Source organism: Crocuta crocuta, unplaced genomic scaffold, assembly GCF_008692635.1.
Source record: "Crocuta crocuta isolate KB4526 unplaced genomic scaffold, BGI_CrCroc_1.0 scaffold134, whole genome shotgun sequence".
NCBI classification, from domain to species: domain Eukaryota; kingdom Metazoa; phylum Chordata; class Mammalia; order Carnivora; family Hyaenidae; genus Crocuta; species Crocuta crocuta.
The window spans coordinates 451,138-468,352 of NW_027530183.1; the positions used below are offsets into that span (position 1 = coordinate 451,138).

At 34.5% G+C, this 17,215-nt stretch overlaps 1 protein-coding gene across 1 annotated transcript in view; it reads right to left on the reverse strand.

Moving 5' to 3' along the window:
• Nucleotides 1-8,394: 8,394 nt before the first annotated feature.
• MMRN1 (multimerin 1) overlaps nucleotides 8,395-17,215 on the reverse strand; it is a 52,689-nt gene continuing 43,868 nt past the window's right edge. Inside the window, exons 7-8 of the mRNA XM_077765090.1 lie at nucleotides 10,009-10,155; nucleotides 8,395-8,816 (exon numbers count right to left, since the gene is read on the reverse strand). Coding sequence (XP_077621216.1) covers nucleotides 8,395-8,816; nucleotides 10,009-10,155 — 569 coding nt within the window. The remainder of the gene's footprint in view (nucleotides 8,817-10,008; nucleotides 10,156-17,215) is intronic.

Here is a 17,215-nt window from a genome sequence, read left to right on the forward strand (position 1 = left end):
CAAAAGAAATGCAGGTTAAATCAATGAAATTTTACTTTAGGTGAAATTCTCTTATCTTTTGATGTGTGTTTTGGAGAGAGAAATATGTATTATTACAATAATTTTCTGATCAATTTTTATACAGAACCTACTTTATATTTAAGGCAATCTGAATTCAGTACAAATATCTTTTAAAGCCAGTACTCTAAGAAAATTTTTAAAAAACTTTATAAGATTTTCTTCACTTTTGAAGCCCCAAAACCACAAAAACTGTAAGTTTGCTAACTTCTTACATTTATTCAGTGGCAATGTCTGCGTAGAAACTTAGCAATTCCATTACTGGAACTTAAGCTCCATTTATTAAAAAAATGTGCCCAATTTCCCCATCTATGTCTTTTATTTTAATGTACATAGCTTCCTCATAGGACTTTTTCAAGAAGTATGCCAAATAGCACACTGATAATCGTGTTATTAGGAAAGAATCTTGGGATTCTACTGAAAAAAATGTGGGGTGTTCAGTTTTTTTTCTTGTTAGACAATTTGTCTGACAATTTGCCAAATTTTAAGAAACAGAGGAATTAAAAATAAGAACACATTAACCACAAAGAGTTTTTGGAGATAGAGTTATCCGTGTTCCTTTCCTACCTAGTTTGTGAGACTAATGTTAGAGTTACTCAGAAAATAGCATTCCACAAAGTCCAAAGGACAATGCATGAAATTTTTCAAGACAAATTCACAGGTTTTCAAATAGCAGCTAGGGTGAGTAGAGACAGTAATGATTTCCCTATCATAAATTTCCTCTGATAGTTTTTTTTATATCATCGGGGCTAGAGGGAAGTTGATGAAATGGTAGCAGTGTCTTACAACTAACTCTGTTGTTTTTCACTCTTCCTCCCTGTCCCAATCTGTGCCGAGCCATACTCTCTCTCTCACCACTGACCAATTTGGCTCTTGTTTTTGTTTTTGTTTTTCTTTCCTCTTCCTTTGTCCTGCTTTCCTCCTCCCATTGACACCCACCTCCTTGCCCTCTTCTTCCTCTTCTTCCTCCTTATTTCTGATTTGCTCTTTTTCTACTTGTTCTTCCTCAGGTCTCTGCTATTTTCTGACAGTTAGCCACCAGAAAGCAATAGGGAAAGAAAATACACAGGCATTTTTCTCCCTGAACTTTGTGTTGCCTTTGATTTTATAATTGTAGGGGAAAATGATATTATAACTTTTAAATGGTAGTGGTATAAGGGAGATTAGTAACTCGTGTCTTGTATACCTCAAAAAGAGAATGGCAAACCCAGTTCTGCCTAATTCTTGAGAGTGAACATTTTCCCTGAGGTGGTAACTGGCCTTATTGAAAATGGTTTTCTCACAAGGTCACTTGCCAAGACAATTTTTCCACTGATGTGAAGATGTATCTTGTTGGCAAAACTGCATGGATATATTAAGGTTATATCTAGGGCGTGAAGAAGATATTTGTTACAGCCCAGAATGAGAGCATTTTAAGAAAATCTGACACTTCATCATAGACCTTAAATCTGTCTCTAACAAAGGTAACAACATTAGCCAAATATAGAGGTCACACTTTAATTTTCTATATACAAAAATGAAAGGGGCGTCTAGGTGGCTTGGTTGGTTGAGTGTCCTGCTCTTGATTTCTGCTCATGTCATTATTCCAGAGTTGTGAAATCAGCCTCCACATAGGGATCCTTGCACTGAGCATGGAGCCTGCTTTGTTTCTTTCTCTCTCTCTCTCTCTCTCCCCCTCTGCCACCATCTCCACTTGCATGCTCTCTCTTTCAAAAACAAAAAAAAATTAATATTTTTCGGATAATGATTATAAATTCAAGTTTGTCTACATTTGTCTGAATAAAATGAATTCTCCTAGAAAATTTTCTAAATTTCTAAAATTTAATTAATGAATTTAAGACATTTAATTCTTTCCACACTCCCAAGACGTTTTATGCATTTAATAATCTCAATAACCCACCACTAGTGCCATTCCAAGAACATTATCAATAAGCAGCTGGTACCTGGAGCCTCATGGAATTCTCAGATGCTGTATAGTCATCTTAGTCTGTCTATTTTTCAGAATAGACTACAGAATCAGTTTTCAGATACTAATATTGCTCCACGATATCTACAATGTATTACTTAAATTTAAAAGGATAGATTTTTGTTTTGTTTTGTTTTGTTTTATGATACTCGTGAGTGCCTTTAGGGTATATAGATGTTGTTTTCTCAAACATATTCTACTTTGAGTATACAACATGGAAAGAGAGAAGCCAAAATGATACAGAACCTTAGTGATAGTCTTTGGTTATTGCTTCCATTCATTGCAGGGAGTCGAGTTCATAGTTTGCTGTTAATGTAGAGAGAGCTGTGTGATAAACTAAAACCTACTGATGACTTCTCAGTGTGCTGACCATTTAAAGGAAATAGAATTAAAGCTTATGAAATAGAATCCCGATTCAAAAGATTTAATGAGAAGATTCAGAAAGGGCAATGAAAGTCACATTAAAAAGACATGCAATCTCTGGAGGGTCTTTTAAATTTCATCTACAGAATAATTTCCACACTATTTAGCTGCCTCCTCAGCAGGATTAAAGAGATCTAAACATGTTCGTTAAATAGCAAATCTGCAATGATGGGATGGAGAGTAAGGGATAGTAGGGAATTGAAAGACAATTTGAGACGGTGGGAGGCATCTTTGTGGGATATTCTTTGTTAAAAGCAAGATAACTCCATGGCAAATCACGAAAATCAGTGCATGTGAATTTATCTAAGAAATCAGGATTAAAAACGACATGCTCTTGGGGTGCCTGGGTGGCTCAGCAGGTTAAGTGTCAAACTCTTGGTTGCGGCTCAGGTCATGATCTCACGGTTCATGAGAGGGAATCCCATGTTGAGTTCCATGTTGACAGTGTGGAGCCTACTTGGGATTCTGTCTCTTCCTTTCTCTGCCCCTCCACTGATCTCTGCCTCTCTCTCTCTCTCAAAATAAATAAACATTTTGAAAAGTACATGTTCTTGACTTATATTTGATGTATAAGTAGTCACTATCTTTGTCAAAGTTTGCTATTTTTCTTATCATTTAATATCCATCTAGCAAGCTCAAATAATTTTTGAGAATGGCTAGGTAATAAAAATAAATGAAATTTTCCTACACATGTTTCCCAACAAAATACTGTCATCCTAATCCACAAACTTCATATAGATAAAGAAATAGACATGTGGTCCCCTTTATGCAAACTATGCACAATCAAATGCTTTAGTGGTAATGATGGTGACAGCAAAGATAAATGAGGGGAAGTAAATTACAAAAAAACAAATTTAGAAATTATCTTTAATTGTATCCTGGTAAGAAGAATCTAATGAGTTATTTTTTTCATTCGTGGCTGCAGTAGGAAAAGTAGAGTAGTATTTATAAGAACACCTACTCTTTGCATTGTATCATGTAGTATTTTCACTCTTAACTTGAATGAACTTGACATAGAATTTATTTTAATATGAAAAATAGGAAATTCAAGTAAGTGTGTGAATCCAAATCTTCAGATTTAGATTCAAAGACACTGAAAAGACACTGAAAGAAAAAACAAACAAACCACTAACTGGTAGGTTGTGTTGGAGAGCACTTTTACTGTGATCTTCAGTGGGCTTGCTGTAAGTATTTATTTGAATCTAATAGGAAAAATCACATCACAACCAGGATCTGCCCTAAAGTGATATTTTTTTAACCATGAAAGTAACATTTTAAAATATTCTAAATATTACTACATTCAACACTCAGTAACTGGAAAATGTTTTGCCAAAGGCCTTTGACACTTCAAGAAGCAATCCATGAAAAAAGTTACAAAAACTCCAAAATTTGGACTTTTTCCAGAGTTCGGATTGTTTAATTAGGATGTCAGCCCAGGAAAATGAACGTTACTTTGTTGTTGTTTTCTCTAAACACAAACGCAGTATAGCTCATTGAAGATTCTCACTAAGCTGTGGTAAAAGCTCTCATGGGAAGGGGCTTTATAACACTCCTCGGCTTGTTGATGAAACCCTGGGTTTGAAACCACTGGGGCAGCAAACGTCTCTACCTGCGATGGAGGATATCAACCCAACTGAATGTACAGTCTAACAAGGGCAGGCTAATCATTCCTGCGTAAATGTGTCCTGTACGTGCCTTACAAGGATACAGGATAGATGAACAGATTGAATAATAAGGAAAATTTTGTTACATTAAAGATTGCCTTTAATGAAGATAAAGAATACTATTCAATTTGTTTCTAATATAAAAAAGTTGACACTAATAACAATTTTTTTAAAAAGGTACTAAGTTGTCTTTACATTTTCTTTGGACTTAAATGTAAAGTANGTGATAACAAAACTTAAGTTTTATAAATATATATAATTTATATATCAAATAAAGATATATATTTATATTAGGTATATTATATAATGAAAATTTTAAGTGTATTATTATATAACTTAATGTATATATAATATAAATATTTAATATATAAATCATATATTTATATAAAATATAACTGAACTTCTAGAAAATAGAAATTCATTTGATTCAGTGAATTTAAATTTTGAAACAGATGAAAAATAACAAAAAAATCCCCGCTAAGAAGATTAAATAGGCTAGTCATCCAAAAATCAACATAGCTTATTTTAATAAATTTAACTTGTCACTTCTTAATGCTTAAATCTTATTAGCTCATTCTTCTAAAATAAGAGTTTTAACTGATGAAAGAAAGTAAATAAGAGCAATTTAGGCACACTTGGCTTTGAATATGAACTTTCTCAGTTCCTGGAGTGATCCAAAAGAGGTAATGGAAGCTTGGTCAGAGATGCAGAAAAAGGGGGGATGGTTATTACAGATACATTTCCCATAGTTACAGAGCTGCTGCTCATGATTTTGTTGGTAGTAAATGCAGCATGACTTGGGATAATGTCTTTCAAATATAGCATCTGTCTGTACTGATTTATTTGATTTTTACTTTTATATCATTTAAAAATATGACTTACCCTGGCTTCACAAAGTAGGTATTTGTTAAATAATTTATGAATGAATGCATATGAGATTGTCATCAGTAACTAAGGTCTTATTGTACTTCAGGAGCTTCCTGGGCAGGAGGGCCTGGGAACAAAGAAGAGCTCTGGAATTCAATTTATAAAATAATATCCATGAAAGTTGCTGTCTCCACAGGAGAAATCAAGAAAACCCCATTGCTGTATTTTTTATCCATGGGTATGTTTAGTCATATCAATTAGAAACGCATTACTAATTAATTGTCTTACATTATATTGGCTGGATTAAAAAGAATAACCAAACAAGATTATAGCAACTTAAAAGTCGCTACAATGCCTCTTTGCTCTTGGTAGCGATTTGTCATTTGCGTATTTCTAAAATATGTATAAAATAAAAAATTATATTAATAATTAAAATTCCAAACACCAAAGCATCATTTAAAGCTAAATATTCTTAATTATCTAATTACAAAATTACTTAACCAAGTTGTGCATGGCAATGAAAAATACTGTCAAATGATTTACTTCCTTCTGTTCTGCTAATATGAACGTACACTGATATCATTGGAATCTATGTTGAAAGCGTCTCTGTAAGATAAAAATTCTATTTAATCTAAGAGTATCTGAAAAAATTAAATGAAAAACCTTTAGATTGTGATGTGATTTTAAGCAGGCACCAAAGAAACTATCAAAACTTTAAATTTTTGGAAATGACACATTTACACGTAACAGAATAGAAATCGTGAGTCACCAAGCCTCCACTTGTCAGTATCTAGCTCATACTCTTCCCTGACACCCCGAGTCTATCACTGAGGGAGGTGTGGGTATGGATCCCAGTCATTTCAGCTCAACATGAGTCATCGGAAGATGGACAACACTAAAGTTAACAATACTGGATTGTATATTTGAAAGTTGCTAAGAGGGTAATTCTTAGAAGCTCTTATCACTAGAAAAAGCTATTATAACTATGCGAATTGATTATCTTTTTAAATGTTTGTTTATTTTTGAGAGAAAGAGAGAGACAGAGTGCAAGTAGGGGAAGGGGGAGAGAGAGGGAGAGACAGAATCCCAATGAAGAAGGCTCTAGGCTCTGAACTGTCTGCACAGATCCCAGTGCAAGGCTTGAACTAAGGAACTGTGAGATTAAGACCTTAGCTGAACCAACCAGGCACCTCTGTGAAATGATGAATGTTAAGTAAACTCATTGTTGTAATCATTTGGCAATATGTACATATGCCAATTCATCATATAATATACCTAAAACTAATACGGTACTATTTGTCAATTATATCTCAATTAAAAAAAAAAAACCTCACTTTGTGGGGTGCCTGGGTGGCTCAGTCGGTTAAACAGCTGACTTCAGCTCAGGTCATGATCTCTGTCTGTGAGTTTGAGCCCCACGGCAGACTCTGTGCTGATAGCTCAGAGCCTGGAGCCTGCTTCAGATTCTATGCCACCCTGTCTCTCTCTCTGCCCCTCCCCCACTTGTGCTCTGTCTCTCTTGCTCTCAAAAATAAATAAACAGAAACAACTAAAAAATAACTCACTTGATACTTTTCTGCAAGGTTGGCCAAGTTTATCACACTACAGTTTGAAATCTTCTCCTACAGTATTATTAGGAGTTTCATACGTGTTGTTGTGTGTTCATTCCTTTTTATTGCTTGGCAGTCTACTGTATGGATATACTAGCATTTGTTTAACCATTCATCTGTTGCTGGACATGTGGGCAGTTCCTAGTTTTTAGCTATCACAAATAAAGCTCTCATGAACATTCATATACAAGTCTTTGTATGGACATGTGTTTTCAAGTTTTGGTCAATTTGAAATATTTTCAAGTTTCTGCTATGAGAAAATATCATTTTCACATTCAAGATAGGCAATATTTTTAAAAATTGTGAATTTTGATGAGGATGTATAGGGGATAAAGAACACTCTTTTACGTGAGCAAAATGGGACTATGGATCGGCACAAATCTTTTCAATTTGACAGTACTTAGCAAAATGAGAAAAATATGCTTATCCTTTATTACAGAAATCCTCCATAGTTTTCTGTAAGTACTCTCTGTGTGCCTCAGTTTCTCACCAGTAGCAAGAGGATGATAATACTTAATATGTATATCATAGGTTTATATGTACATATCATAGGATTCTAGTGAACATTAAGTAAACTGATCCCTGAAGAATGCTTGCCAAGCCAAACTTTTTTTCATTATTATTTTTACTATTTACTTATAGGAATCCATTGTTCAGAAATACTTTATCAAATATGAAAGAAATGTATATTTGAGGGTGTTCACTACAACAATGGTGTTATGATAAAATACTCTAAGCAATCTAAAGAGATGATTATGTAAATTGTGGTACATCTGTGGGAGGCAATGAAGGTGAAGAGATGACCCTCCTCCCTGGAGAAGACGCTCTTTTGTTCTAAATCCTGCCTTGGTCCTTGCTAGTTGCGAAGCTCGGTCCTTTCCATAATCTCTCTGTTTCTTTTCTTCGACTGTAAAAAATGATAATAAAAATGTCCACTTTGCAAGAGATTTTGTGAGGCATCAATGAGACATTCCATGTAAGTTCCTTGGAAGAGAATCAGGACAGAGTGAACATTGCAAAATCATACATAGCATTACTCTGGAATCTTATGTGCCCCTTATAAGAATATGAGCAGGCCTGATTGCACTGCCTTGGAAGGATCCTCATTAGAGGAAACTTTTATTTTTTCTCTGTAGATATTGTATAATGGAGGCAAGTAAAAGACCCACTTAATATATGCGTAAACATAGATGTAAATGTTCCACGATATTTCAATTATTACTTTAACCTCTAAATTACAGAGAACAGTAGCATATTTCAAGTTTCAAATACAGCTTTCTTCATTTTGATTACAAATGAAAATTTTAATATAAAACTGATCTATCCAATAATGAAGAGTAAAAATCAAAGTTAAAAAACACACTACTTGGTTTTTGAGAAATTTATTTGAATTGTGGATTTAGAAAATATATGTTATATATTTATATACATAGGAACTATCAAAAGGTAGATATGTTATTGGAAAGACTACTGTGACTGATGAAATTGAATGATTGCCATTTAATCATATAACATTATATTAAAGTGACTTAACTGGAGAAGATAAAAATCATTATGTTAACAAATGCACTTTGTTTTCTGTGTCACGCAATCTCTTTAGGAGCAAAAATTTCTTCAAATACAGGTTATCCAAGAGATAGTGAAATAATTTTATGACATAAACAAACTTAGAGCCTTACTCAGATTAAAAGAGAAGTTGATTTTCATTTCATGTAGAAAGCCAAAAACAGAGCAGATGTGCATGCAGAGATAAAGAAAAACACTGACTGCTTCTCAGTAAAGGTGATAGTCTGTCTTTCATACTAATTTATGTACGATATAACAAGTAACCACTAAATGTAGTAGTAGGGGGAAATTTGGCTGGTATTGTTCCTTTTACAAGTCGCAACCACACTTCCTGCCCATAATTTAATTCTAATAAGGCATCCCCAGTTAAAACCCTATCACAGCGTATTTCACTGTTAATATTTTCAGATTCAAATGCAAGCTTGTCTCTTCCATCAACCACTAAAAATCCAGAGAGATGGGCACTAAATGACTCAATGGTATACTTAAACACATATACCCCAAGATACGGAACTCGGAATTTTCCAGTTCTTGGAGTATATGAAGCTCCATAATTGACATCCAAATTATTAAATAGGATAGGACCAGGTGTAGTCATTCCATATGTGTGAGATGCAAAAAATGCCACCATCGGTGCATATCTGTAAGATCCTTTGGAGAAATCTGTTAGAGGAAAACAAAGTGGAGTCAATTTTCATGTTTTTTAAAATATTGTCATTCCTCATTTCTTTATCATTTTATCTCAGTTATAAAAAGGGTTAGCAGAAGGAAAAAGGTCATTCATCAGATTTAACAAGGGTAGAGGTGTTTGCGTGCCTCTTTGCTGAATTATCTCAAATCACTTGCCCTCTGTGAGCCTCAGTTTCTCGATTCAGATCAGGATAGAATATAATAACACTTGATACATTCCTCACAGAATCACCTCAAAGATTAATTTGCATGTTACTTTGATCTCTCTAGAGATAAAGGAATTCAAAGCACTCTATGGTTATTATGGTGTGCCAGCATGTTTTAAAGCCCCTTGTAGGAATTGAAGCTGACATGATGTAGAAACAATTTTTCCAGCACCTTGTCAAACAGTTTCTAGAGGCTAAAACGGAAACCAGACGAAGTCATATGCACTATAGAGAACTAGACAAAAGCAATTTTCTATGTAATTAATGCCAAATGGACTCACAAAGGCTGAGATTTAAAAATAGACTAAAACATTTACTCTTTGGCATGCAGCATATTATTGAAAAAAGCCTGATTTAAAATATGCTTTTGTTGTCATTAAAGAAAATATATTTTAAATGTTGCACATATTTTGTTGTATAAACATCAGAAATGATACACTCTTAAAGTTAATTTATAACAGGCAACACTTATAAAGGCAAATGGACAAAAAAAGACATTTTGCTCTACTTAGTACATCTGAGCATATTCTAAGTCTCACCCAGTCATACTGGCACGTTTAGCTCAACCTTCATAGAAGACATGGTGCTAATTTAAAGCTTCATTTAAATGACTAAATCTGACATGAATCAAAGGTATATTTCTTTATCATCTTTTTTGAGGAGAGATTATACTAATCAGATATGTACATCTGTATTTTCTTTTAAGATGCACAAGGAAAAAAAATGACTGTCTCTGTTACATCAAAACTGAAGATTTCAACAAGCCTACATCAATCTGGATTTACCTGACAGACATTTCCGCTTGTAAATCATGTATGTCATTCAGTAAGTTTCAGAAGTAAAAGGAATTAATCCTCACACGAGTCCTGATTAATCAGGTTTAAATATGCATTTGTGAATATTTTCAAACAATGTTTTTATGACACGGAGCAAATCCAAGGCTGCGTGCACTTTCATACCTGGAGCCAGAGCATTTTCGTCCAGCAGCTTGACCGTGCAGTTCTCGCCAGTGAACGGATGCCGGCAAGCACAGATAGAGTCAGTCCTTCCGTTTATGCACGTGCCTCCATTCTGACATGGGGACCTACTGCAGTCTGAATACCTCTCTGTTCCTGAAAAAGAATCAATATAAGGGAGGCTGAAAGTGACCTATTTTCCTGTTGATCTTAAATTATAGTTTGCAGCTGAATGGGAAAAACACTGAAGCAGAAATAAGAAAAATGGGTCCCTAGGCCCAGGTTGGTGGTCAGCATGGTCGCAGGACTTCATCAAGCCTCTTCACTCTCTGAGCTCCCTTTACTGTTTCTTTGAAGTGGGGATCTTCTATAATAGTCAAAGTGGGGAAAATCCATTGCATGAAAATGTTAAGATTTTGGTTAACTGTAGGACAGGATAGGGCATCTGGACACAGATTTATATATATTTGGAACTGATACATGATAAAGGTAGTACTTCAAATCATTGAAGAAAAACATCTATTCAATACATGGTACTAATAGAAATTTAATATTCATAAAAACGTATTTTCCAAATACAAAAACACTAAATGTGAAAAAAGAAAACCAAGATCACAAACTCAAACAATCCATACAATTAGATTACAATCAAGTAAAATGCATATCTTTGTAGAGCCTTAAAATTTTGAAGATCTTAAAGCAAAACGAAACAAATATCCAGAATCCATAAGAGAAAATTCTGACCTTTGCCCACCCAAGAACGAAAACACATTTGTAGTGAAAGTCACCATTATCAGGTTCAAAGATAAGTGACAGATTAAGAGAAAAGTTTTTTTGATGGACACAAAGAACTAATGAATAATATACATAACATACAAAAAGTTCTGACCAATCCAAAGGATTGTGGAAAAAAAGCGAAAAATGGACAAATGATATGAACTGTCCAAATACTGAACAAATCCTACAAAAGTTCATTAACATTTTTAAAGCCTTTTCAATCTTACTACTAATTAAGGAATAGTAAATTTTCACCACCATTTTTACATCAGGTGGCAACATTCAAAAAGATAGAAAACATTCAGTTATGGAGAAAATGAGCATTCTCATACAATGTTGGTTAGAACTTAAATTGTTAGAACCTTAGAATGAACAATTTAACCATATTTATCAGAATTAAAAAGGTTCATGTGCTCAAAGCCAGAAATTTCTCCTGGAAGAATATATATTCCAGAGACACTTGCCTATGTATGCAAAGAGAATTGTTTAAAAAATGTTCTCTATGACATAATTTGCATTAGTGAAAAACTGTAAGACACCTAAATGACCATTTTATTGTAAAATAAACTATAGGTATCTTTTCCCTAAGGAGTATTAGACAGCAGTTAAAGTATGAGATAGATTTCTGACCCATTTGATTTACTGATGGCAAAGTTCCAGTTCACTCATTAAGTATAGAATAACTTCACTTATGCAGAAAACCTCAGATTATGAATATGGTTGTAAAGGTAATACATAATTATGTAAACAGAGAAAAGGTTAGGGAAGAATACATTACTGGCCACAGTTACCGCTATGGCGCCACCTTGTGACAAAAGTGTAAACGGCTTACACTTTAGTCCTTTCAAATCCTGATTGTTGATGATTTTCAAATTTAGGGTTATTTGCTTTGTTTAACATTTTTCTCAAGAAGTGAGATCTGTAAATACTTTATATACATTATAATTCATATTTAAATAACTCAAATTCACATGTAATGTGACTAAACTACATGCCTGAACTACATTATTAGAATTTTTTTTGCAAAAAAAAAATATATATATATAATATATATATTATTACACAATTAGAATTTGGTTTAAAGTATTTTGATATATTTTCTTCAAAATTCCACAAACTACTTTGCCCATTATGGAAAACTCTACATATATGCAATATCTTTTTTAAAATGTTGCAAATTGGCAAAAAAAATTTTAACATCATTTCTCAACCAAGTGAATAGGTTATTAAACCCTTCCATTTACTGTTACCTATCATTCTAAAACCTAGCCCATTACTTCCTAGCTTTAAAAACTTCAATGATTCTCCATTCTCTATAGAAATGTGAATTCTTTATGTCAAAGCACTGGTTTCATCCTTTTTTCATGTTCTCTGAATCTAGCATAGTGGTCGACTCACAGGGGTGTTCGTCACAGTGCTTCACTAGGAATGAATCAACTGTGAAGCGGAGCTGAGGGGCCACTGAATTATTTATGCAATCTGATCAGCTCTACAAATCTGTTTTCCCAGATAGGAAAATGCTATTCTCACCTATAGACTCTTCCCCTGTGCATGAATCAGGGATCAACCTATTCTAGGCAGGAGAATTTCAGAAATTCTAGAAATGTACTTTTTTGTATTCCTGTTGGCTCTCCTGTGAGTCTACACAACCAGGGCCTTTGCTTTCTAGGTAATGGGTAGGACGTACCTTTCAATTTTCTCTTCCCTCCATTTCATTACCTCTAAGAATAGGGTGTTTCCTCGTTCTCTGTAAGATGTTTCAGAGGATGACATTTTACCCTTGATTCCTATTCCTTTGCAAGGTCATTCATCTGGAGGAGGGGTTCACTTGAGTTTGATTCCTCCTATTGTTGTAGTAGCTGGAGGTTGCAGAGAATACACATGGTTTGCCTCCTGGGGAATCTGGTGTTCCTACTGAACACCTGTCCAGGATGCCTCACACACTGGTCTGCTTCTGCCGCTTTTGTTTTAAGTTCCTTTCTCTGGCTTCTCTGATATTTTAGATATCCCTGGTCTGCAAATCTCTGTTTAATTACTCCACATTATGATACATAAAATTTTGCCCATGTCTCCCAGAACTGGATATATGGGGAATTGACTCTAATTAGAGCAGACTGCAGTAACAATTGCCAGGTATGACCTTAGACTGAAATGAAATGGCCTTATATTTTTGTTAATGTTATATACGCATTAAGTGTCCATTTCCAATTTTTGCAACTGCATTACATTGTGTCATAACAGGTCTTCTATGTCCTGATGTCATTGAAATTTTCTAAAATCTCATATTTATTTAATTCATTTTAGCATGGATTTGCAATTACCAACAATTGCATTTATCTTATTAGGCTTGACTTATCATCTGTCCATTGAAACTGTTCTTTGCTTTAATTCTTCATACAATATTTTAAATTAATACGCCCAGGTTCATCATTTCCAAACTTATGTTTCATGTGTTCATCCAAGTCACTGATAAAAATACTTAATGGATCAGTGTCAAGCCAGAGTTTTATAATAGACAACTAATGACTGATTGACATTGATTTAGAAATTGAAATTATTTATGGTTTGTTCTACAATCAATTAAAAATCTACTTTTGTACATCATCTAACTCACGTTTTTTACTTTATTACAAAAATACTTAAAAACTGGTTGGGTATCTATAAGTTCCTGTATATGCTTGTGCTCAAAAGGCATTTTTTTTCTTGAATTAACAACAAAAGCCAGACCTCCTAAAAGCATAATTTTCTTTTTGCAATCTTCTCTCATCCCCATCAACAGAATTAATTATGTTAATTCTCTTATTGTCAGATGCTCAGAAGTTCTCTGTTGAATTTATCACACTCCACTTTAATTGCTCACATATCCTCCTCACTTTCAGTGACTTTGTGAGCTTTTGTGAAGTCAGGGCTTGAGCCCTCTGTTAAACTTTGTGTCACTACTGACCAGCATGGTGCCTGACACACCAAATGCTAAAATGTCTTTTTTAAAGTTGAATAAAGAAGCACAGGGTGATGTATGGAGTTGTTGAATCACTTATATCATACATCTGAAACTAATAACACCATATGCTAACTCCCTGGAGTGAAAATAAAAACTAAAAAAAATAAGATGAAGATGGATAAACAAATTAATGAAAGATTGAACAGATGACCACATTCTTAATCCAACACTCTAACCCTTCTCCACATTCCTCAAAGACTGGGTAGAGTTCGATGCTATGATGTCATTGGCATGTTTTTCTAGAGACCTGGAATCATCTCGAGCAAATTTTCCACAGCTTGTCTCCTACCTTGGGCTTCACTAATGTCTTAAACTCTTTCTCGCCCATTTATTTTCTTCGGTGGAGGTCAGTACGATTAGTTGAACAGTTCTGCCAACTCAACATTCTACTATCTTGTGCAAATAGCATAACTAATCCCTCAATATTCATTTCCCTGCTCTGAACATGACTAAAATTCCTTTGCCATTGACTTGGAATGTTCCATAAGCTTTAATTTGTTCTGGTCTTTGCTTTCTGGCCCCTAATATGTGCTCAAGTTATACTTTCCTATTAATTCTACTTCTATATTTCATAAATGTTCATGTTAAATTTGAACTGACTGGAGAGCTCCTTACATTTTCAAAGCACTCTGCCTTTGCTAATATTTGTCATTCTTTATTATAATTATTTGCAAAATCTATGAGGTCCATGAGAAGAGGGAGTGTGTTGAATTTACCATTCTGTCCACGCAGTCTTTCTCAGGGGTCATTCAACATTTACTCAATAAATCCTTAATGAATAAAATGAAGTGGCAGCAGCACATGGGTGGCTCAGTTGGTTAAGCGTCTGACACTCGGTTTTCGCTCAGGTCATTATCTCACGGGTTTGTGGATTTGAGCCGTTTATTGAGCTCTGCACTGGTGGCATGGAGACTGCTTGGGATTCTCTCTCTCTCTCCCTCTCTCTGCCCCTCCCCCACTTGTACTTTCTCTGTCTGTCTCANCTTTTATTTTATTTAGTATTTACTTCATTTAAAAATGTTATTGCTTAGTTCTGCTCTAGTATCAAGATCTTTTTTTTCCTTTCTTTATTTAAACAATAACATTGCAGAGGGTAGATAATCCTGATCTCTGCTTGGGGCAGAATGGAGTTTCCAAAATAGGGGTGAGGAAACCTAATATTGCCTCTGGGCCAATTTTGTCATACACAGAGGAGTATGATGTACAAATCTACTGCACAATTTTGCCCAAGGTAACATTTCCACACACTAGAACTTTATTTTTCATTCCAATTCCAATGCCCTCTAAAATGATTCCATACTCATACTTATGGACACACTAACTTTCAGCATTATTCTGTGTCCCCATTCATCAAAACTGTTCCTGTCAAGTAAGGTTTATTTGCTCTAAAAGTGCATTGCTCTAAAAGTGGTTCATATGTTTCTTTCCAACAACTTCAAGAAATGTATTTATTTGTTTATATTAAGTTTCCAAATTCATTGTTCTAATTAGTCATATTCTGTCCATTGGCAGATAGATGGATGGAAATATTGTTTCTAAAAATCTTTACTACTTTTCCTTCAAGTCATAAGTTTTTATTTTTGTTCTTCTTTTTAAATCACTACTGCTGCTCTTGATACTGTTTCTGGGAAATTTCTTCTCAGCCTTTCAAATATAGCTTTAAAGCTCATTTAATCATATCAACAATCCTTCCTGAGTGTATTTGCTTTGTCTCAGAAGATTTACTCTAACCTTATCATCAAATTATCATTCATTTATCTTAAAAAATTTTTTTTAACATTTACTTATTTTTTGAGAGACATGGACAGAGCCTGAGTGGGTGAGGGACAGAGAGGAAGTCACAGATTCTGAAGCAGGCTCCAGGCTCTAAGCTGTCAGCACAGAGCTCTACACCCAGGTGCTTTTATCATTCATTTATCTTAAGACATGACCTAGGAAATTGAATGTTTCTATTTGATATCATCAACTGTTTTCAGTTTTTTCTTAAACGTCATAACTGTGGGGCTCTTGGGTGGTTCAGTCAGTTAAATGTCTGACTTCGGCTAAGGTCATGATCTCATGGTTTGTGAGTTCGAGCCCCACGTTGAGGTCTGTAGTGACACCTGAGACCCTGGAGCCTGCTTCAGATTCTGTGTCTCTCCCTCTCTCTGCCTCTCCCATGCTCATGCTCTGTCTCTCGATGATAAATAAAAACATTAAAAAATTTAAAAAGTCATAACCTTTAATCAAAAACAGTATTTAAAAAATGACAAGTAACATTAAAATATGTTCAACACTATTAGTCATTAGGAAGATGCAAAATAAAGTCACAATTAGATACATCTACACACCTATTAAATGGCAAAATAAACAATATTGACGATACCAAAGGTTGGCAAGGTTGTGGAGAAATTCTCGTACATTACTAGTGGAAATGGCAAGTGGTTGGCCACTACTTATAAAAATAAAACTATGCTTATTTTATAAGCAAGCTGTGCTTTTGCTATATACCTATTCAAAAGAAATGAAAACCTGTGTGCGCCTAGGCACCTATGTGTAAATGTTTATAGCAGCTTAATTCATAATCAGCCCACATTGGAAATGACCAAAATATCTTTCAACTGGTCAATGGATGAACAAACTATGGTAGTCAATGCAGTGGAAGGCTCCTCAGAAATAAAAAGGCATACATTCAACAGCATGGATGAATCTCAAACATATTGTACTAAGTGGAAGAAGGTAGACTCAAAACCCTATGTACATGCATTTCATTTATAAAATATTCTGGAAAAGATAAAACTGTGAGGGAAGACAACAGACCACTTGTTGCCAGTGACTGGGAGTGGAGGTAGACTCTGACTACAAGGTACATAAGGAAGTTTGTGGGGATGATGGGTGATGGACAGGTTCTCTGTCTTGATTGTTGTGGTGATTACATGACTGCTTTTGTCAAAAACACACACATCCTTCCATATCCTTCCACATCCCTATGTTTCTTTTTGTTTTCATTTTCTTTTTTCTTAAAGATTGAGTTTGGAGATACATATACTTTCCTGATTATTATCATTCCTCCTTTTTTCTTCATTGATCTCTTTCTTTCTCTCTCTCTCACTTTGATCAAACATAGGAAATCTCCAGTTTTTAGCTTCTTTTATTTTTCTTTAGCTCTCTAATTTAATTCTGTGTCCTTGAACATCACCTCTGTGCAAGTAATTTCTAACTCTTATCTGAAAACCATTTTCTGATTCCAGGACTACCTTACTAATTAACTCATGGACTTTTAATAGAAATAATAGATTTTTTAAGTTTATTTATTTATTTATTTTGAGAGAGAGAAGAAAATCTCAAGTAGAGTCCACAATGTCAGCACAGGGCCCAATGTGGAACTCAAACTCACAGACCATGAGACAATGACCTGAGCTGAAATCAAGAGTTGGCTGCTTAACCAGTTGA